General features: G+C 42.6%; 1 protein-coding gene across 1 annotated transcript in view; it reads right to left on the bottom strand.

Annotated features, from left to right (window-relative positions):
* Positions 1 to 23,199, bottom strand: part of SLC9A9 (solute carrier family 9 member A9) — a 261,350-nt gene that overhangs the window by 128,749 nt on the left and 109,402 nt on the right. Inside the window, exons 7-9 of the mRNA XM_083613281.1 lie at positions 16,397 to 16,535; positions 12,991 to 13,096; positions 3,352 to 3,440 (exon numbers count right to left, since the gene is read on the bottom strand). Coding sequence (XP_083469407.1) covers positions 3,352 to 3,440; positions 12,991 to 13,096; positions 16,397 to 16,535 — 334 coding nt within the window. The remainder of the gene's footprint in view (positions 1 to 3,351; positions 3,441 to 12,990; positions 13,097 to 16,396; positions 16,536 to 23,199) is intronic.

The following is a 23,199-nucleotide window of genomic DNA, read 5'->3' as shown; positions in this document are numbered from 1 at the left end:
TGAATAATGTGATCATAAGCTTCTTGATTCATGTGTTTTATGGAATTTTCTTTAAAGCCACAGACCCTCCCAATCTATTGCTTTGAGACTGCTATGACTGAAAAGCAGTATACAAATTTTGTAAAAGAAATGACAAACCAGCCAATCAAAAGTGGCCATGGAAAGAAGACAAAAGTCCCTATCAGAGAAGAATGGCAGATTAAATTGATGGATTATGCCAAAATGGCAAAAATGACTGGAAGAATCAGAAACCAGGAAGAATTTTAACAAGGAATGGGGAAAATTTATAATTTATCTTAAAAACCATTGTAAACATTAAACACTAAACATTAAACACTAAAATCATTAGTAGGATTGGAATAACACTTATAGTTTAATGCTGAATTTTGGATATAATGGAGATTTAAAAGGCTTGGATTATTATAAAAGATGCAGGAGGAAATAGTTAACAAAACGACCCACATGGGAAGAGGGAAGTTTAGGAGATTCTTCAGAACCTTGTTTTTATGCTGTTTGTTGGATAATTGATTGTAAAACTTTAAACAGAAAAACTAAATAATTTTATTTTAAAAAGTGGCCCTGGACTAGGTAAGGAATCAAATATATTTATTGTAATGTTCTCTTCTAGTCTGGTCTTATTAAATATGAAATAAGTAGTTATAGTATCTATCTATCATCTATCTATCTATCTATCATCTATCATGTATTGGTTTTGCTGCATCTTCATGATTATCCATCTTCCCCCCTGTAGTAGCAGGTAGGGAGGCACAGTCAGGTCTGTGTTTCTGACCTGGCTTCCCAATGCCATTTGCTACTGCCACTTACCAAGAGCAAGAGGGGCAAGGCAGCAGGGAGTGTGGTTCAGGCACAGCAGCAGAGCCAGGTGGATGCTCCTGCCCCTGCCCCTGCCCCTGCCCCTGCCCCTGCCCCTGCCCCTGCCCCTGCCCCTGCCCCTGCCCCTGCCCCTGCTCCTGCTCCTGCACCTGCACCGAGCTCCCAGCTGCCTTGCTTCCTGCCCCCTCTCAGGAACTGGCAGGGTTGTATGGCATTGAGAACCCAGCCCGTGCCACCCTGCCAGCTGCTATTGCTTTCCCTCCCTCTAAGAGCAAATGTGAGCTTCTGAATGGGAACCAAATTGCATTTACAAAACCATATTTATATGCATTGTTTATATGCCATTGTGTTTTCTTTTGACGTGATTATAGTGATTGCTATAATTGCTTAAAAAGCATCTTAAAAAGCAGAGACATCACCTTGCCGACAATGGTCTGTATAGTTAAAGCTATGGTTTTCCCAGTAGTGATGTATAGAAGTGAGACCTGGACCATAAAGAAGGCTGATCGCCGAAGAATTTATGCTTTTGAATTATGGTGCTGGAGGAGACTCTTGAGAGTCCCATGGACTGCAAAAAGATCAAAAGACCCTGATGTTGGGAAAGATGGAGGGCACAAGGAGAAGGGGATGACAGGACGAGATGGTTGGATAGTATTCTCGAAGCTACTAACATGAGTCTGACCAAACTGTGGGAGGCAGTGGAAGACAGGAGTGCCAGGCTTGCTCTGGTCCATGGGGTCACGAAGAGTCGGACACGACTGAATGACTAAACAACAACAACAACAATAGTGATTGCAATATTTGCTAATTTGTAATGCTATTATTATTATTATTATTATTATTATTATTATTATTATTATTATGACCTGCTATGAGCTCAAGGCTGTTGCTAGAAAAGCAGAATGCAAGCATTAAATCAAAACCAAGTCCTCGCCAAATTTGATTCAAATGTTGTGCTCTGTACTAGATGATTTTTATGCTCAAATGCTTCCATGTCTATCCAGAGTTTAGCTGGTGGATTTGGGGGCCTGCAGAAGGACTATCTGGGGCTCTGGACGAGGACCTGAAGGGTAGAGAGAGATGCGACTGTGTCTGGCTAGGCCAAACAGGACCCCAAGTTCTGTAATGTCAGAATGGCATTCCCACCAAACACCAGCCCAGAGGTCAACAGCAGCAGTTTGGCTTGGCAGTGCTATTTGCCAGGGCAAAGGGAACATGTACTACTACAACTATGAGAAAATACAAATACTGATACAAATATTGCATCTACTCAGTTAGGTAACATCCCATACCCACACTAGTATGCCGTACTAGTAGATTTAAAAGCTTCTCTCCGCAGGCTGATAACAGATTTTACCTGAGGGGCATACTGGTATTCACATAAGACTGCCAAATTCTTGCACTTGTACATTGATTTAAGTGTATTTTTTTATTCTATATAAATTCCAACAGGGTTTGCTGTTGAAACCAGTACAAACACAATGCTAATGAGGAAGGAACAGATCTCCTCATACCACCACTGTCACCTTGTTACATCCTGTTTCTTTTCCACCGGTTTGCTCTGCTGAACTTCCTGCTCTGCCTTTTAATATAACATGGGTAATTTCTAAATTAATTCTGGAATTGGTGCCTTCATGGTTTGCTACAACTTTCAGTTCCATCAGTCCATTTACACCCACACCCACCTCCACCCACCAGGTCCATGTTTCCAGTCAGCATGCAGAAGGTCCCAGCCTTAATCCATGGTATCTCAAGGTGGGCTGGGAGAGACTTCTTCCCAAAAACCTAGAGAGCTGCTGCTGGTCAGTATAGGGAATGCTGAGTGAGCTAGATGGAACAGTGCTCTGACTGTTCCTATGCAACACAGCCTAGGTTCCTATGCAACACAGTTTGATGAAACACAGTTTAAAAAAACTATGCAGCGATGTGCCTCTGTTTCTCTGTCATGAGACAGTGGAGCTAGATCCAGAAATACTCATCTGGCAACAAAGCAGGTCAACTGGCAAAAGTAGGATCCCCCCCAAGAACAATAGGATTATAGGGGAATTTCAGCTTGGCTCTCCCCTTTCTGGTAGAATCCCTCAGCTATTGAGGAAGTTTCAAAAAAAGTTTGTGATATGTCATGGGTGTCTGTGTCATTTGTTCCAAGTAGGGGGATCAGTTGGGCCACGAACAAGTCATTGACCAAACCTGTACCCCAGCCTTACTCGATAGAAAGTACCACAGAATATGACCACAGAATACATCACCATCTAGGCTGACATTTGATGACTGGGGCCTCTAAGGTAACAACAGACCTTTTAAAAGTTTTACTTAGCAGAAGACTTGTTAAGGCTCTCCTGGCAGAGATGGTGCCAGTATTCTTCTCCGTTAATGAAGACGCAAACCTTATTCTTTGCATTAATGAGATCCCTTCCTGGTATACTGTCAGTATTGTTATATACTCATTATTCTAGCAGAAGGAACAAAATAAGCAAGGGAACAGAAAGGGGCAGGGGGTGGGATTTGATGCTTTACCTGTTTAGTTCTCATTTTGGAGTCTGCTGACAGATTGTTGTAAGTATAATGGGCCTGCGTGACTCCACAAAAAAGGACTGCCACGATTCCTGAAATACAAAGAAAAAACCACAGTCAGCTGCTTCTATTTTCTCCTAGAGTGAGTTCAAAGGGATTGGGAGGCAGATTAGCCCGCCTACAAACTAATTAAACAGCGCTAAACACTTTTTTAAAGCCTGAAGGAAAATGTTACCATTATATCCTTCAAATAAACTAAAATTTAGCCTTGATCATAATAACTAAAGGTCAGGATTCTTTCCAATCTCCCTATAATTCCATCTGTCTGGTGAATATCTATAAGGGTCTGTTCTATGCACATCTGATTGTTCAAAATTACTGCACAACCATCCAGTTTAAAATCAGACAAAATAGTGCAGTGACAAGTCAGAGCCAGTTCTGCTATTAGGTAGAATGAGGCAGCTGCTCCAGGCAGCAGCAACCGGAAAGGAACGGGGAGCGAGATATTGGAGGATAGAGTTGTGTTTACCATGTAGCCTTTCCTGTGGTTGCCTGCTAGCCCTGAGTATAGTTCAACAGGGCTTACTCTCAAGTAAGTGATCCTAGGATTATGGCCTAAAAGATTTATTCTCACATCGGCAACAATATAAATCATCTGGTAAAATTAGGGATTTTTCAAAATATCATTAACCATGTGATTTTTAATAAAAATGGAAAGAAAAGTTTCCTGGACACCATTTCTATTGCAGCCTGGAGGTGCCTTTTCAGATTTCAGTACTGGTGTGGGGTTCAGAATCTTCGGTGCAGGGACAATAGTCAAAGACCTTCTCTTTGATATATTCATGATTAACTGACAAAAAAGCCATGCATTTTTGATCACATGCTTATTTATTTATAGAACATTTATCATCCGCCCTTCACCTGAAGGTCCCAGGGTGGAGAATACATTCATATTTAAACAAAACAGCAATAATACACTAAAAAATATTTTTTTGTAATTCCTCATAAAGCCACAAAACATTAAAACCACCAAGCAGTAGCAGCAGCATAAATATGCCCATAGAACTTAACTTGCTCTTCAGATAATGAGGTTTCCCTTATTTTTCCTGAGACCTTCGTGGGATTTACTCTACCTACTGATATTCTTTAAAAGATGCACCACCACACTTTGAATCCTGGAAGTGTTTTTTAAATGTATATTACATGTAAGAGTATTTGGACTAGATAATACCCTAAAATACACAACCCCAGTGCTTTCTTAAGTTGCCTCTATATTCCCCCACCTTTTTGAAAACTGCATTATATTCTGCCTTCTTTTTCTCACAGATTAGTTGTTATCATGCTAACAACTCAAGGCAGCATTCATGGCTGGCATATTCCATAAGATCTTCTGATGTCACAGTTGTGGATGGAATGGGGTTTGGGACACCTTCAACCTCTTTCTGCATTCCAGAAGAGGGTATTCTCTGGGAAGAAGGGTTGATTGTAAACCACTCTAGGAACTGTAGCTCTATAAGGGGAACAGGGGTCTCTTAAAAACTCTCAGCATCCTTAACAAACCATCGTTCCCAGGATTCTGCTTAAAGTGGTATAATTCTGCTTTAAATATATAGTGTGCATATTACATGGCCAATGTGTGTAAGCCATGTGCATTATCCATAAATATGTGTGAAACACAATGTGCGCCTCTACTTTTCTGTGTCCCCACCTAAATGGCCCTCCATTGCTATCATTATATTGCTAGGATTAGGCATGAATTGAATCACAGAATCATAGAAGGGACCTCGAGGGCCACTGATGATGTGGACAAGGTGCTTGGATTGGTCAGGGTGACCACTTGCGCTCTGGACAGTTGCCCCTCTTTGTTGATAAAAACCAGCAGAGAGGGGACAGCTAGATGGGCCGGGTGGGGAGTGATTAATGCTTCCTAGTGAGAGGGGGCGGTCCCTGACTGCTTGAAGGAAGCAGTGGTAAAACCACTCCTCAAGAAACTCTCCCTGGATTTGGAAAATCTAAGTGACTACCAGCCAGTTGCTAATCTCCCCTTCTTGGGCAACAAAGCAGTCAACTCCTAGGAGCTGAGGTTCCTTCGTGCCCCCAATAAAATATATGAGGGGGCCATACAACCCCCTAAATTGATGGACATTGCTATTCATATGGTGTGTGCAATATTTTATTCACCCTTCATTCGTAGTTCTCAGGTTAGTTCACAGCATAAAAATGCAAGATAAAAAAAGAGAGAGCATGCTTTGGAAGACCAAAATCACATGACAGCAGCCCCTCATTACTGTATGTGAGTTATAAACTGTGCATTATTCTTTATGGGGAGATGTATTAGTGGAAATATTCAATTTCCTTTTGACATCATCCAGCTTCATCTTTCAAACAGCTATCCCCTGAAAAGCATTTGTCATGAAAAAAAAATTCACTGGTTCTCTTCTCATTAAATGTTAGTGGGGCCTTCTGCTTCTGGGCCTGAAAGCAACAAATTCCTTCATTGGGAACCAATTTTCTACTAACCTGGATGTTCATTTTCAAGGAAACTTAAAAAAATTCCAACATTAGAGAAATATTGGCTACTTTGATTGCTGTAGCTTGAGAAATTCCCTCTCAGCTGCAGCTGTGAGAAGAATGGGTACTTGCAATTAAATAATAGCCAACTTTCCACCCTTTCCGCTGCTATTTGATCATCATAATTGACTGAGTCAGCAGCATCCACCATTGATTAAAATGAGCAACAGTGCACAAGTAAAAATCTAAGGTAAAATGAACAATGGAATTTCTCCCTCACTAAAGTATGACTAAATCAAATAAAATATAGATTGGGGGGAAGTGATAATAAAAAAGATGCTTCTGCCAAATCTATTTGCAGGTATGAAAACCCCAACTGTGCCAAGTTCTTTGATAATGAGCAAGAAATAAATTTAAAAAGACGCTAAAGTAGGTTTTCAAATTATGTATTTGAAGGGTTTCTTATTGTATAAAACAAAGTTTGCTTCCTCTGAAGTTAGGGAGGAAAGGATCAGGGAAAATTACATTCCAAATAGAAAGAGCTGCAGTTCATCTTAGAATATAATGTTGATCACATTAATAAAACTTGTACATTCACTTCATGTCTCTGAGTGATGAGGAGTTCCAGGGCACAGAGCTCAAGCATATTTGTTTTCTTTCGGAAGGAGGTCATTGGAGGCATATTGGCATTCTGTAATATTTATGTTTATTTACAAATATACAAGTGGTGAACAGCTTAAACACCCCAAGAGACAACCAAAATCCATGGCTCCAGCATCAGGTCTCCAGGGAGACTGTCAGGACTCCAAAATGCTGTTAGCTCACAGAATCCCAGATCCAAGTTTGCTGAGTCTCTATGCCTCTCTCAAAAAGCGATTTCTATTCTCCATCACCATCCCCTTGCTAGATGTCCTCTGAGAACTAGGCTAGCCTAGGGATGGGGAATCAGGCGTACTGACGATGTCATTGGTCTTCAAGTCACCTTAGCAGCAACCAGCATGGTCAATGGTCAGGGATGATGGGAGCTGTATTTGGAAGGCCACAGTTGCCCCATCTTTGTTTTGGCCATTGAGAAGTTCAGCTACTGATAACAATTAACCAATCTTCCTAAGAAAGGTGATACTTAGCAACTTTGCCAAGGAGCGCTATTGATGTAAATAGGAAAAAGAAAACTATTAAGCGTCAAATAACTGCAGATTTTTTTTTATATACGTCATCTCTGTTGATAATAGTTACCAGAACTATCCCTTTATGTAAAAGGAAATACATCCCCCCCCCCCCGAGTTTTTGGTTGTTCTTACAGGAAAGAGTCCTCTTGAAATAAACCTGAATTTCTACTTCTGGGCAGTTTGTATCAAATCAAAACCAGGGTGACAATATCTCCAAGGACTATTTTAATTGGAATGTCCCACACAACTGGATGTCAGAGTGTCGCTTTGAGGCTTTTGTCAATTGTGCTGTACAAACTGTAAAGCTTGACAGTACTCTAAGGCTTTCACCGGAGAGTCCTAGTTTGCGTCCGGCTGACAGGAAGCATCAGAAAAGTGGCTGAGTTAAACATTTAGGGCATTCATCCAGAGACCTGACACTTTGCAATGACATCTCAGCAGAGAGATAGCACCCTGTTCTAAATACAGCTCAGCTGCTTCTTTAAAAAAGTTGTGTTTTCTAGGGTTATTGTCATTCTGAAAGAACTGTTGCAATTTAACAGACCTTGTATTCACACACTATGAGATCTATAAAAGAGTTTGATATTTGTTCCAGACTTTCCATAGGGTGCTGAGTTTAAACACTATTATCTGTATTTCCTCTCCCAGGAACAATCTGTGAGTTCAGAGGAAAAGAAATATAGGAACTATGACTGAACTGAAAGATCTTACGATATGTTTATTGTGTCTTGAAATAAAGGATGGTGAGGGAGGGTTTCACACACATGTGCCTTTTTTGCTGTTGTTTTCAAAATCCTTGTGGTGATTAAGCTCCTTACCAGATTATTTCCCCCCTATTTTTAAACACAAAATATGTCGGCGTGAGGATGGAAAGCATTGTCCCCAGTCTATGTTGACTTCAGACATTTTCACATAGCCAAATCTCATTGTCTACAATTCTTGTGATGAAGCTAAATGGCGATGCTTTTTGCCCTTGCTTTCACACAATTGCTGCCACCACTAAGTGGGAGGAATACTTCACCTGCTGTTTATGGGTTCCCTTAAAATTTCTGAAAGGGGCTGCTCCATCCTGAGTATGGGGGAAATTAACCAATGTGGTGGCCTTTTGGCTTAGCAATAACAGAAATCAAAATAAGAAACTTTTTCAGAACAATCCTAAGCTTGTCCCACAGTTCTGATGCAGAATTTTTTCTAGTAATAAACAGGAGCCCATGGGTATTGCTACTGCCCCTTTAATAATAATACAGTCAAACCTCGGCTTCCAAATGGCTCTGTTTTCAAACAATTCGGCTCCCGAACACCAAAAACCCAGAAGTAAATGCTCCGGTTTTCAGACGTTTTTAGGAAGCCAAACATCCGAAGCTCTTGCAGCCAATTGGAAGCCGTGTTTTGGCTGTTGAACGTTTCAAAAGCTGAACAGGCTTCCAGAACAGATTATTTTCAACAACTGAGGTTTGACTGTATATGCTTAAGGAGAAGAAAACTTGTATCCAATATGTGGAGCAGTGTGCATAGCAACTGTTGCTGGCAATTTACAGGTCATAATGCCATGAAGCATTAATTGCTGAATTAAGACCTGTTACCATAGAGTGTTGTGTTCTGAAATAACCCTTCTGATTCATGCTGTGAATTGAGCCCCTTTACTCATATGATAGGGACGCGGGTGGTGCTGTGGGTAAAACCTCAGTGCCTAGGACTTGCCGATTGTATGGTCGGCGGTTCGAATCCCCACGGCGGGGTGAGCTCCCGTCGTTTGGTCCCAGCTCCTGCCCACCTAGCAGTTCGAAAGCACTCTTAAGTGCAAGTAGATAAATAGGTACCGCTTTATAGCGGGAAGGTAAACGGCATTTTCGTGTGCTGCGCTGGTGCTGGCTTGCCAGAGCAGCTTCGTCACGCTGGCCACGTGACCCGGAAGTGTCTCCGGACAGCGCTGGCCCCCGGCCTCTTAAGTGAGATGGGCGCACAACCCTAGAGTTGGACACGACTGGCCCGTACGGGCAGGGGTACCTTTACCTTTACCTTACTCATATGATTATAGCTTCATTTAATCGAGGACCAATGGGGCAGTGCTGCTGCCAATGCACCTGAGATTGCACGGGCTAAAGACAAGAGAGAGAGAGAGAGAGAGAGAGAGAGAGAGAGAGAGAGAGAGAGACTGAGATTTCTTGTAGAGATCCTTCATCACAGATGGAGCCTACATGTGTATATCTCTACATGCATTGGCTTCCCTGTCTTGGATGTTCACATCCAATATAAGGATGCTGAGGGCAGAAACAGGACAGGAATGACCGCTCCCCGCTTAAAACGGGGGGTGCCCTTTGCGTGGACGCGTGCAGCCCCTAGATCTGGAGCGGCTCCATCAGCATAGGCTTGGCTTTGCCTTCCCTCAGGTGGGATACCTGGAGGTCTCCGCCTACCTCAGTCAGTTGTCCAATCCCACCTGGGGGAAGCGTTGCCAAGGAGACCAGGCCAGGTAGGGGAGGGATTACCTGCCCACACAATAGAGGGAGGATCTTACCTGGGAATCCTCACTTGGCTCCAGGGCGGAGACCTCCAGGTATCCCACCTGAGGGAAGGCAAAGCCAAGCCTATGCTGTTGGAGCCGCTCCAGATCTAGGGGCTGCACGCATCCACGCAAAGGGCGCCCCCCGTTTTAAGCGGGGAGCGGTCATTGCGTGGACAGGCGGAGTCCCCAGATCCCGCGCGGTCCCCCCGTCATGTGGAATAATGACTCAAGACAACGTGCTATGGGATTAAATTGGCCACAACTTTATTAAATTTCAAATGTGGGTAGACCTTGGCTCAGGCATTGGGCGTTCTCCCTCCCCAGTCCCCAGCCGGGGACCTAGGGAGCATCAGGGTTATCCAGTGTGTGTGGGGGGGATGGGCCGGCTCTGGAGAACATATGTTCAAGCAGAGATAGCCGCCCCCGTAACGCCGCCGCAGGGGAGAGCAATGACGACCTTTCGGCGTACGGTCAAAGCCTCCCTTCAGAAAACCCCTTTAACGGGGAACCCTGGTATCGCCGCCGCAAAGAGGAAGATGGACAAAAGGATTCCGCCCAAGGCCTGATAGAAACAGGACAGGAAAAGCAACGTATGGCCCCATTACCTCTGTCTAAATTCTGTAGCCACATGTATTAATACACAAAGGAAAGTGCGCTTCTCATCACATTGGTGGACTGTCAGAGTGTATCACGTTGATTTTAGAGGGTCAAACATATCAAAATGCAACTGCTGGTAGGAGACCCAAAGTGGGATGCATCTCATGCCATGTTTTTAAAGAGCTTGAATAGGGGAGTTGCCATTACAACTGCTGTTACATCACCGGTGATACTTAGATGCACTGGTTGGGTAGACTCACCTTTACAAGGCCCAATTTATATGCTAATCAGGTGACCTGGTAGCTTCCAAGATGTCAAATGGCACAGTTCCCAATTTACAAGGCAAGCCTCAAGTGTGAAGCAACACCCAACTGGTTTGCATAACTTTTTCAAGTTAGCCACAAAAATAATAATATGAGAAATAAGATATGTGACAAACAATGATTTCATTGCTTGATCCACAGCCAGTGTAAAGTTAAATTCCATTTTTAGATGGCTGGAACATATTGTACAACCAACCATAAAATAATTGACACATGCCATCTTTTCACACTCCAAGTAGCATACATAGTCACTCCCTTCACTCAGCTTGGAAAGTGTTTCATCCTGTTCTTTTAACATAACAAGTATCTGAAATCATAGCAGTAAATTTTTTTGGGGCGTGTCACTGTGCACAGATGGGTTTTACACTTACATAGTAGCTGTAGTAAACTATTTTTAGAGGCCAAGATGTGAGTGGAAGGCACAATCTAGATCCAATTAGATGTCTTTTTTAAAAAAAAACAAAACAAAAACAAAACCCAAGAACATTGTAAGGAAATGAAACATCCTTTCATTTGCTTACAAACAGAAAAATTGCTGAAGTCATTTGAAAGGAAATTGCTGCTTATCCAAAAGCAAATTAGAAGTAAAATAAAAACTGGTCTTTCTAATCCTTTCACTGGACATACAAATGCATTCATTTGCACAATCATTTAAAACAAAATTTACAAAGCAGAATGTTGTGCACAAGGGAATGCTCACACTTCGCTAATGGTAAGAGAGTACCATTTTTATTTATTTTTTATACCACCAGCCTTATCTTGCCTCTGATTGTTTTGCTGGCCGACCAGTTAAGCCAGGCGAAATCCCACCTAAATTAGAAACTGCTTATTTGAAGTGGTGGCCAAGTATATTTCTCAGGAGATCTTTAACCATCACTCATTCCATTGCAGCACAATCTCACCTGACTTTTTATTTTATTTTTTACATTTTATAACCAGCACTAGACCAAGGTATAATATTTCAGACTTAAGACCAATTTTCTTCAGGAAATGATAAGAGTACAGTTCTGATCATCTAATCTGGCAGCAGAATGTCTGAAGTTTTTTTTGCATATCTAACATGAGTCATCCTTTGGTTTCTTTTCCAGTGGGTACCCCATTAGAGGGGTCTAGTGGGAAGACTCTGTCCATGGGGGCAGATGGGCCATAGAGCTTCCAGCAGCGCCCTTGGAGGGCCCCCTAGGTAGATCCACATCTTGAGGCAGTCCCATAATCCCAGGCATGACCCTGCTCAAGTGTAAGCCCTCCATCTGGAGGCTGAGAAGGGATATATACCCAGTGCCTGAGCTGAAGCCTACCTACAATTCTAATCAGTGTTCCACCCCCACCCCCCAAAGTGCTGATACATTAAAAGATGGGGAGTGCAGGCAGGGGGAGGGACGTGGCCTGATGCTAAGGTAGGGTGCCAGCAAACGGCTTTCATTTCCAATTGTGCAACTCCCCACCCCAATAATAACAAAGAAGAAGAAGCCTCAGGCGCCAGAATAACTTGATCGGTGTTTGCTTTCATACTATGTACCTTAATGAAGAGGGTGGAGGCAGAAAAACATCTTGGGCCAGCCTGGGTCTGACTTCTTAACGATTTTAGAAACAATGAATTGGTACAGGGACATATAGGAGCTGGGATATATAGTTGGGAAGGCCATCTGTGTTTGTTGATCAACTTGTGAATCTCTACTATTGCTAAAGGCTTCCTAAATAGGTTGTCAAAAACTAAAGAAAACAAGGAACTCCCACCCATTTATGTACATCAAAGCTGTAGAGTAAGGGGAATCCATTATTACCTCTGCTTTGTGCTTAAGGATGAATGTTTCCACCACCCACACATTTTTACAATGGATATAGAAACAGCGAGCTGTGTGGGAAGCTTTCTGTAACCTCATTCTCAGAAGTAAATGTTGTGCTTTTCTTACATCACAACTGAAAGATCTGTTGCAGGCACGGGAGCTCTGATGCACACATGGAGAGCTCTCTTTTGAAACAACTTCCCTATCCATTTTAACGGAGAGATCCAACCTGTCAAGAGACAAAAAAGGCTCCTGCCATATGCATTCCTGTCTATTTTGATTTCCAGATCAGAGTGCCTAGGGATGGGCAGATTTGCCAATTTCAGTTTCTCACTTTCCAAGCTCAAGTTCAATTCTCCATATTTCCACATCAGTTTACATTTAAAAAGATTCATCAGCATTTTAGTGCAAAATGCTCCTAATATATATATATTTGTGCCATTTAACCTAAAATACACATTTTTTTGCCAAGCAAGTTCTCCTAACATAGTGTCCCCCCCATGTCCCTCCCCCTAATTTCTGCAATTCTTTGCACACTTTACCCTTGCATGCATTACTTGCCTGGAGAACTGCTTTGCAAAATTTGGTCAAATGCTAATTTCGAAGGATGGCTGTGTTTCAGTTTGCATATTGTTTGGGGAGAACAATTTTCATAGGTTTGCCTTCAATGTGAACTGTAGTGAATTTCTCCCCCATCTGTAATTGGATCCCCTGGGACTTCTTCGTATTCAGCGATATGAAGCACTTACCTGTAAGGCCAGCAGCTTCAGCGGACAAGAAAGCACTCCAAGACAAAAGGAAAAACAGGCCAGTTTCTAACATAGGAAAGTCACACAGCTTGGTGAATTTTGTCAAGTGCGAGAGGAAACAACGTTAAGGAAAATGTTAGGAATCAACGCCGCTTGCAGCATTTTGCAGATTTCAAAATTGATCTTGTCACACTGTTTGATACAGGTGCTGGAAAAAAGGCAGTCCTCAGAGATCACACATAATGGACTCGCAGACAATTTTGCAGAAGCGAAATAGCGTCTAAGGGAAGTGATTCCAACCACACCTCTCAGATATAAGAAATATAAAAGTAAGGATACCTGGTCCATCAAATAGCTCATCGCCAGGCCAATTCACATGACTTTTAGATGAGGGTATTTGAAATTAATGGTGCAACAGGAAGGGGGTACATCATGAGCTCTTGCAATGTGGCTCGTTGATGGTACCAGGATGACATGGGATGGGCACATTGCGTAGCGGCTCCTTCACTACTAAGGTGGCAGAAGAAGGGAAGCCACTTACTGTCTTGTTCTACCAAGTGGGAATAATATTTTGATGAATTCTGCTTCACCAAATTTCTGATGTACAGCAAAAGTATTTACCTCACTTGGCAGGTGAATATTCCTCAGTGAATACATGCACACTGTGGGTAAGCTATGTACCACTTGGTAGATCTCTCTTAGACTTTGTGGGGTGAGGCAGGTCTGTGGAGGGATGTGGGGGCAGCCAGATACACTTTCCCCAGGCCTCAGTGGAAAAAGCTGGCTGGGGTGGGGGGCAGCGCTGCCAGGGACTGGCTGCTTTTTTGTTTGGGTTTATAACTTTATTCTAACGAGACTGCCACCCTGGGCCTCAGAGAAGCTCAGCACGGACCTGGGGTGAGGGGACAGAGTTGCAAACAACTTGGATTTTGGGACAATTTCCATTCCTGATAATTTTTTGCTTCTGACAGTCTATGACATACATTACATTAAAAAATAAGAAACAAGCTGTGCTTTGAATGAGTTTTCATCATGAAATTGAAAGAATGGTGTCCCTCACTTTGCTTATAACCATTCATATTCTGAAGCAGTTTAATAAACCACTACGATCATGTGGTCAAATTTAGCTTTAATTTTTCCACATTAGTTCAGTTCAGATGGTGTCTAATTTTATTTCCACTCCTCGTGGCAATGTTTTCAGGTCACAGAAATGCAGCTGTGACAAAGTCAAATGGCAAACAAGATGATCAAGTCAAAATTAGCTCAAGGATTATATTATTCCAGGCTAAGGGGAAGGTCACCATTGGCTCAGTGGAGTTTATTTAGCATTGATTTAAGAAAGAGAAAATTGGCATATTAAGATCTGTTCCAATAAAGCAAAAGGAGGAAGATTAGATTCAAACATTCAGCCTGAATAGCTGTTTCATTCCTTTGGGTTAAAACATGATTTGTGCAGAGTGGTGGGGGTGGGGATCTGCCTAGTACTTCTCCCCCTGTTGGGATTCTAATGCAATAGCCACACAATACAATTAGAGCACTATGATACCACTTGGAACAGCCATTGCTTCAGATTCTTGGAGCTTGCTTGTTAAGGGTGCTGAGCATGAAGAGGCCCCTATTCCCTAAGTTCCCTGTGAAGAAGGATTGATAATTAAACTCATTCTGGAAATGGAAGCACTGTGAGGGACACAGGGGTTTCTTAACAATTCTAAGCACTCTCAACATACCATAGCCCCCAGAATTATTTGGGGGAAGCCATAACTGCTTTTTTGCCCATTCAACCCAGCCGCCCCAAGCTTACACTCTCCAACTGATTGACTGTTGCAGGGCTGGGGAACTGCTGCCCCTCCAGCTGCTGTTGGACTACAACACCCATAATCCTTAACCTTTGGTCGTAGTGGTTTGAGCTGATGGGAGTTGATGTCTAATAACACCTTCAGGGCCGGAGGTTAGCCATCCATGCCCTAGTGCCCCAAGATGTAAAGAATGGAGTGGAAGACCAGAACCCTCCCTGGCTGCAAAGAAACATGAGGTTTTTTCCCTGTGTGCTTTTACTATTTCTGTATATAAACTTCCAAAGTGGAAAGTGGCTTTCTGTTAAGAGAGGCAGGGTCAAGTATCTCTAGGGAGAAACATAAATGTGTTTGCATGACAGAGAAACCCAGCGAGAGGAAAATACTCTGAGATATTCAGTTTCGTTTGTCAACCAGATGTAATTGTTGATTTTGCCAAATGCCCAGAAAAATATAGGAAACTCCCTAAGTTTTAATGTTCTAATAGTCCGGCAATGCTTATTAGAGACATTTAGATTTTACCCTGATCTCATACAAAAGTGCCATCATAATTAATCATAGTTTCTGTTGTAATTCTGTCCTGTCTTCACGGCCATGTTGAATATGCACATCAAAACACACACACACACACACACACACACACACACACACACACTGGGGTGTATCCAGGCTTAGCCAAGCTTAGAGGAAGCCCACTGAACTTGAATCTCGTTGATTTCAGTCAGTCTACACTTAGTGTGACTGACAGCACAGTCCTAAGCAATCCTAAGCATGTCTGCTAAGAAGTAAGCCCTACTGAATTCAGTGGAACTTGCTCCCAGGTTAGTGGGGCTTAGGACTGCAGCCTACACTTGGATTTAGCCCATCAGCAACAATACTATTTGAAGGTGTTGGGTACATGCACTGGGAGATATGACTGGCAAAAGAAGGGAATGAAAATTATAAAACTGTTTTCTCCTCCCTTCTCCTACTACTTGAGGCTTTAGGAAACCACAGGAAGGGCAGAGTGCTCCTGTACTCAGGTCTTGCTTGCATGTTTTCTACAGGCATCCAGTTGGCCACTGCAATAACAGGATGTTGGACTAAATGGGCCCTTAGCCTGATCCAGCAGGCCCTTCTTAGGCATTTATATATATTTAAAGCACATGACTTCTCACAAAGTTTATCCCTCCAAGAGCTACAATTGCCAGCCACCTTTACAAAATACATTTCCCAGTATTCCTTGTGGGAAGTCATGTGCTTTAAGGGTGGTATTCAACTAAGCTGTGCTCAGAACAGCATCACAATAAAATAAGTGGACCTAACTTGGTCTTGGTCATTAATTTCAATGAGCCTACACTGAGTAGGATTTAGTTGAATGGCTTGTATGTATGTATGGCTTGCATGCAGCTGTAGTCACACATCTGCATAGTTGGCAACAGATGTGGCACAAATGTAACTGCATTTCAGCCGCAGGAACCATTGTCAATTCAAAATAGTGTACGCAGAGAGGTGAAGTTCAGAGTATTACTGAAATCTTGATCAAACAGAAAATAATTGTATTCTCTTTTGCAGCAACTGCTCTTCCAAACATGTTAAGTTTTGGACATTTGATAACAACCAGCAAAGGATATCAAAGCAGCAACAATGGCATAGGCAGATCCCATAGCAAACGATCCAGCAAAAATCCCTAGAAAATTCCCCACCGACTGGAAGAAGGCGGCAGCGTCAAAGGCATTGGGATTCTCCTTGGGACTGTAAATTGATATTGAACTGAAGGGAGACAAAAAGGAGAGAGGAATAATGAATTCTATCACATGGCACAGAGACTGAAATCAAGAGCTTAAGAATGTACTTTAGCACGGACTGGCAATTGCTCCTCAGGGTTCCTAGAAGATTGGAAAGTCACAGGGAAGATGAAATAAGGGCTTATTTTTTAAGGCAATATTGTGTGCGGCTGTCATTTCCTGCCAGTCAGTAAACATTTTCTTGTGCTACAAGTGTCATAAAGAGTATTATTTCCAAGCCAACTAGACATTAAAACATGGTAGGCATGTAAGGGATCTTCAGGGAAGATAGATAACTTTGAATTACTTATTGGCCATATGTCTTCAGAACAGTGATGCATTCACAAATATTCCTGATAAAAGGGCCACTTTTATTGCTTACCAACAAATGGCCCATACAAATCATGGGACGTACAAAATCTTCGGCAGTGATCTTGTCATAAACCATTATAGTCGTTCCATTCACTAGCTTTACCCTTCATAAACAGAATTGTGAGAGTGTCAACAGCCTTGCAATATGAAGCCCTGGGGAGGCACAGGCCAAACAGTCTCTTGCAGAAAAGAAAACTGTTTCCTCTGCCAGAGGTCCTCTCTTTATAGCCAAGTCTTTGGCTGTTGACACCATTATACTCTTATGGGAAATTAATGCTGTGCCACAATGGGAAGATCATCTACTTAGAGCATTTTCGAGGGCATCAAACTTCCTGCTCACTAGCAGAGACCCGATACCCAGAATGTGAATAATACTGCCAAGCTGGCACACTCTTCTGCTTTCTTTTGTTTTTTTTTGTTAGGCCATTAAATTTAAGAGATACACACACTAGCCTCAAGCATCCCAAATACTAATTAAGAAACATTTCAGATTTCTATGGCCCTTTCAGCTCTTGATGTCTTTTCTGCAGGCTGTCAAAGAGCATTTGGCACAGGATTCTTAATAGCAGTTTGTATTGCTGGAAAATGCTTGGTATTTTATGCATTAAAATTTTACATTTATTTTAAACTGATGTGAATATTTTATGATTATGAATATTAAAGAACTTGTCAGCCCAGCAAATGCATGTACTCTAGTGAGCAACTAGCCAAATGAGATGCAGCAATGGCTTTGTAAAAGCACACTGGGCTAGGCGTCATTTGTGATTTGAAGATGATGAAGGAGCAATGTAAACAATTGCCATTGCCATTTGGTCGTGGCTCACTCCTCTGTGGTAAGCTATCGCGATGCATTGATATAGTTCACGACCCATGTGGAGCATCAGAGTGGGAGCCAACCACAGGAAAGCTGTAAGCATGCTGCTGCAAAGCTAACATGTAAAATGGTTCTAACATTAATTTATCTGAAATATTTTTAACCCACACTTCATCATAACAGGGTGCAATTAAAAACACGCACACACATTAAAATCAGGAACTGCAATAAACCAAAGCATGAATACAAATAAGAGGAGCAGATAAAACTGCAGCAGAATCAATAGCAGCAATAATGGTCAAAATCCCAGCCAAGATAGTTAAGCCCCATAAAAATCTGCAGGAGTAGGAGAGGCTTCAACTGGCGCCGAAAATTCATCAGAGTTGGTGCCAGCATCGTATATCAACATATCATAATATTTTAGTGGTTTCTTATTTGTTTTACTTATATTCTGCTCTGTCCCATGGGCTTACAGTGTTTTACAGCAGCTTTTCTAAATCCCAATACAACACTCCTCAACGCTGCATTCAAATGAAATTTTAAAGATTTGCGCTGCAGGCATTGGCACTGTCTTTGGATTGACCTAAGTAGCTCACGGTACTTAGGGACAGCAACAAACATTACTGCCCCATAAGGAGGCCCCTGAAAAATGCTCCCACAAGCCAGCAGTGGCTGAAATATCTGAAATCCTTTTACTGCACGGATGGTGCCAACAGCATGGAAAGCCTCCAAACTGGTTTGAGCCGCTGCCAGGAACGTGTGACGCTGGCAAGAAATCTCTCCGTACACATGGTAAGCAGATTTCAAATGTTATAGCCCTTGTATGAAGTGCCACCATGACATAAAAACGTTTTCCGGCAGCCTCCATACAATGGGCATTCTATTTGACTCGGTGCATCAGGATACTTTCATGCATACAACTGTTTGCAAATTACCCAGGGTAGAGATTAGCCTGTAAAAATCCAATGTGTACATAAGCCATACAGAGAAGCAGAAGCAATTCCTGGAGAGAGAAAAAACCTTATTCAGTCGTCATTCCTCCCAACTCAGTTCTAATCATGCAAGACGGGAGAGAGGAGAGCTGGGGTGATCTCACCAGTCCCTCCCATTGCATTCCTGATTGTTGATTCCCTGCAGTCCTCTGTGTGTTCAGGTCCCCACATGAATAGAATGCAGTGGAGGTCCCCAAATGATTACAACCAGGAACATGCAGTGTTGTAAAGCATGCAGGGAGCCAACAGGAGTAGAGCAGGCTCCATGCTAGAGAAATTCAGCTTGAATGCATGGATGGCATAAGGGTTGACCCACTGAGAATACAAGGGCTGGGAATAGGCCAATGATCACACCTCCACTCACACACACCCTTTGATGACTGGAATCACAGGATGTTGAACAACTGAATAGATACAGAATGTGTTCTAAAGCCACTTCACAATCATTTTGCAGCTGGGTAGAAACTGCATCATGGCTTTTGCCCATGCTACCACATGGCAGGAGCTTTCACTGCAGCTTGTTCTCATTAGTGTCTTTCTTCAGGAGTACTACAGTGCTAGCAGTACTGCTTGGGCAGTGCGTATGGAGGTCCTGGGCTGCCCAGATGACAAGACCCCACTCTCAGCTTTGCTGATGTGATCCAAAGGAAAGGAGAGCAATACGTTTGGCACTGGGTTGGCTGCAGGAGGCGTACAAGGCACATCCATCCATCTTAGGGATGCAACTCCACATTTGTGTAGAGTTTACTCATTAGCCTTTTCTTCTCCTGAAGATATTCCACAAGGCGGTGGAAGTTTAGGATCAGAGTTTCCCTTCTCCTAGTTGAGCTACCTTCTCAGGTTGTTGAGCCTTATCTGCCCCTCACTTTCCTCTAGAGAACACACAGAAACCACCTTCTTGATCATTGGACCCACTATTAGTTAAGTTCACTCAATCCGCTGGAGCCTGTTTTCACATGCAGGAGAAGGCACTAACTCACCAAGGGTTTGAGACCCAGTGGCTACCCTCACCTGGTATAGCCAACCAGTTGAAGCTGTTCCCAGTCTGTGGCCACTATCCCATGTTGACAGCTTCTAGGAGCCACAGATGAAAACTAAGTGCACCTGGTAGAGGTCCTAATTTGTGGTATAGGGGGTCAAAATTAAAAAATGACCCCCACCCCATGCCCTGAAAACTGCCCATCACGAAACAGGACCAACAACATTTGCTACCACCTCTAGTTTCCATGGCTGTTCAGTGAGATGGTTCCTACATCCCCAACATCTACTGAAAGAAATACTTTTACCAGCATCTGTGGTTGAAGACTGTGGGAGGAAAACAAAATAACAAACTGCCAAAGTAGGCAGCACATTGTGAAATAATCTATTATGGGTTTTTTTCTCAGACCTGGCAGAGAACTTTCTGTTTCTATGTAATTGTTTTTAAACTGTGTAATTTTCTTTGATGTTGCTACAAAGCAAGAAACCCTGAAATGAATGGAATTGGGGAAAAAAGTCACAACTCATTCACTGTAGCTTCATCTGAAGTACCTTTGCATCTTTAAGTACCTAAGTACCACAAAAACAGCTGTAGTGGCTCTCACAAAATGCCACCATAATACAGATTTGAGTTCTGAAAATAACTATGTTGTTGGGGTGTTGTTGTTGTTCTGGGTGGAGGGGGTCATTCACAGCCAATGTGAGCAAGCAGGTGCCAAGTGATAGGGTGGCTGGCATGCCCAACTAAAGAGTTTTTAAAAATTCATTTTAGGAGAAGGTCTGCAGCTAAGTGGTAGAGCACTCACTCATTTTGTATGCAAAAGATCTCAAGTCCAATCCTTGGCATTTCCACAGAAACGAATGAGATGGAATAATGTAATGCCAATGCAATTTATGTAATTCGTGTAATTTCACCACAACAAGATGAATAACATAATTCTGGGTGATAGACGGATTGCAGTAGAACAGAAACAGTGCTGCTTGCACTGAATACAGGGCAGAATGGAAAACGATGCCTTCTTACAGCCCTGCTTCAGACTTGCAGGACTGACACTGTTTTGTTTTTTTAATTCACCAGAGCCTAGAGAGGGCTGAAGGCCTTAGAATTAAGGAACATGTTACCTCTGAACACATGGTCAGGAATTTCCTCCTAGGACATAAACTGAGCTCACAGTCCTGTAACATAAAAGTTCACTCCTAGTTCCCCTCAAGCTTTCTTCATCTCAACAGCATAGTTCTGAAGGAAAATTCTTCCTTTGGGAAGAAGGGTGGAATATAAATTGAATGATTTTATAAATAAAGCCTTTAGAGCTCGATACATGTGGAAATCCTGCTTGGCCCAGGATTCCCTATGTTGGAATAATCAACAGTCCTTAATTAACACCCACTGGACTGTGTGTGTGGGGGGGGGGGAGCTACTAAATGGTTAGTGTATCTGTGAAAGGGTAGCTGGGTGGCCATTCTGAATTGTGAGTTTACTTTCTCTTTCACCTTGCCTCTTTGCTTCTGCTGTAACCAGTAATGAATGATTGTTGCTAAGATAGATTTTAAAAAATCAGTTTAAACAGATGTGCATTTCTTCCTTCCAGTGAGAGGGGAAAAAAACTGTTTAGCAACACTCTACACATGTACATCATTTGGTGGGGTGTGTGTGTAGCTGTGTGCATAGTGTCAGCAGTGAAGCCACTTCAATACATGAAGGTTGTCTGAATGTCTGTGGTATGAACAATATAAAGGGACAGCTTGCTATTTTTTCCCTGCCTTGTCCGTGAATTTGCAGTCCTTTAGAGAGAATATTGAGTAACTTGTAATACCTCTGTACATTTACATTTCATGAAAGATATCAATTCAAGGAGTTCAAGGTAATATAATATGAGTAAGGGGTTTACTAACTCTTTCCCCCCAATGGGAATCCTGTTTTCCCCACAACATTTAGAAGGTGAAGTTTCCTGGTGTGGAGATGTGGCAAAAAGCTTCAGTTTCTTCATTTTGTGCTTATATAGGCAGTTGCTACAGTTTTCTTTGTCAAGGGATTTTTTTTTTTTTTGCCAACTGCACACCAGCCCCAACAAATTATTATCATTTTCTTAAACATAAAACAACCCACAAGGAGAAAAATAAAAGCCTAAAATGCCCTTACAATTTTCAAAAGGAGCGACATTGCTGCTTGTGAACTGAAACAAACCCACTTTATCAGTTGATGCTAATTAAACAAGAAGACATGACAAGAGGGGCCTATCAGGCAGATTATGGCACCTTGAGTGCATTGTGAAGCATAGTGCCGAAAGCTGTGTGTCAGCAGCCACCCGAGAACGGCAATAAGCCTCCCTGAAATTCACTGCCTCAAATCCCTTGTACCATAATGAAATGGAAACGATAAAGATAAGGCTAAAAGGATCTACCACGGCATTTGCTGCGCTTAGGGATGCTGCATAAGCCTTGCTCATTATCAGCTGCAGAACGACTGGAGAAAGGCACATTTGTGTTACTAATTCATAAAACTAAGTTAAAGAGTCGACCACAAATTCTGCCGTGTCCGTAATTCCAGGATTACTGCATTCAAAGAGGCACTGTGGAGCTCAGAAACGTAGAGTTACTAGAATATTACGAGTTGCACACGGGCTGATTTGTTCAAGTTTAAATGAGGCCTGAATCTGGGCTAGACCTGAGCAGATCATTGAAGCATATACGTCACTGTTATAAATACGGAAGCAGAAAGAACCCCACTTGCCTTTCATACAGTATGGAGCCATGATGCTCTGGGCTTGTACAAATAAATATTTGGAATAATGAAACCGTGAGCGCTTTAAGGGGAAGAGTTTGTTTCTTAGTGGCAAGTATCTGTTTTGTCTGCAGAAGGTCCCTGGTCTCCAAGTAAGACTGAGAAAGACCCTTGCCTGAACTCCTGGAGAACTGCTGCCAGTTCATGCATACCTTCCAACATTCCTCAGATGAAAATAGGAACATGAGAGCCAGTGTGGTGTAGTGGTTAAGAGCGGTAGACTCGTAATCTGGTGAACCGGGTTTGCTTCCCCGCTCCTCCACATGCAGGTGCTGGGTGACCTTGGGCTAGTCACACTTCTCTGAAGTCTCTCAGCCTCACCCACCTCACAGAGTGTTTGTTGTGGGGGAGGAAGGGAAAGGAGATTGTTCGCTGCTTTGAGACTCTTTAAAGGGGAGTGAAAGGCAGATATCAAATCCAAACTCTTTTTCTTCATCGTCCAAACATTTCTCATTCCCCTGCAACTGACCGTCCTCAGCCCCCCCTTCCCCGCATCCAAGGAACATTTCCTATCAGAAGAAGGGCAGGTGCCACCAACAGGACACAGCACACGTGCCATCCACTGTCCTGAGAAAACCCCTTAATCCCAATTTTATTGTATTCTTTGGTAGATTTCCAAAAAGAGAAACACAAACCAATAAATATATCTTCAGAGGTGTCCAAAACAGTGCAGTTTGGTCTGCCATCTTTATTTAAAATGGCTCACCTTCCA

Source organism: Podarcis filfolensis (genome assembly GCF_964270895.1).
Source record: "Podarcis filfolensis genome assembly, chromosome: 5".
NCBI classification, from domain to species: domain Eukaryota; kingdom Metazoa; phylum Chordata; class Lepidosauria; order Squamata; family Lacertidae; genus Podarcis; species Podarcis filfolensis.
This window is presented reverse-complemented; position numbering and strand designations above follow the sequence as displayed.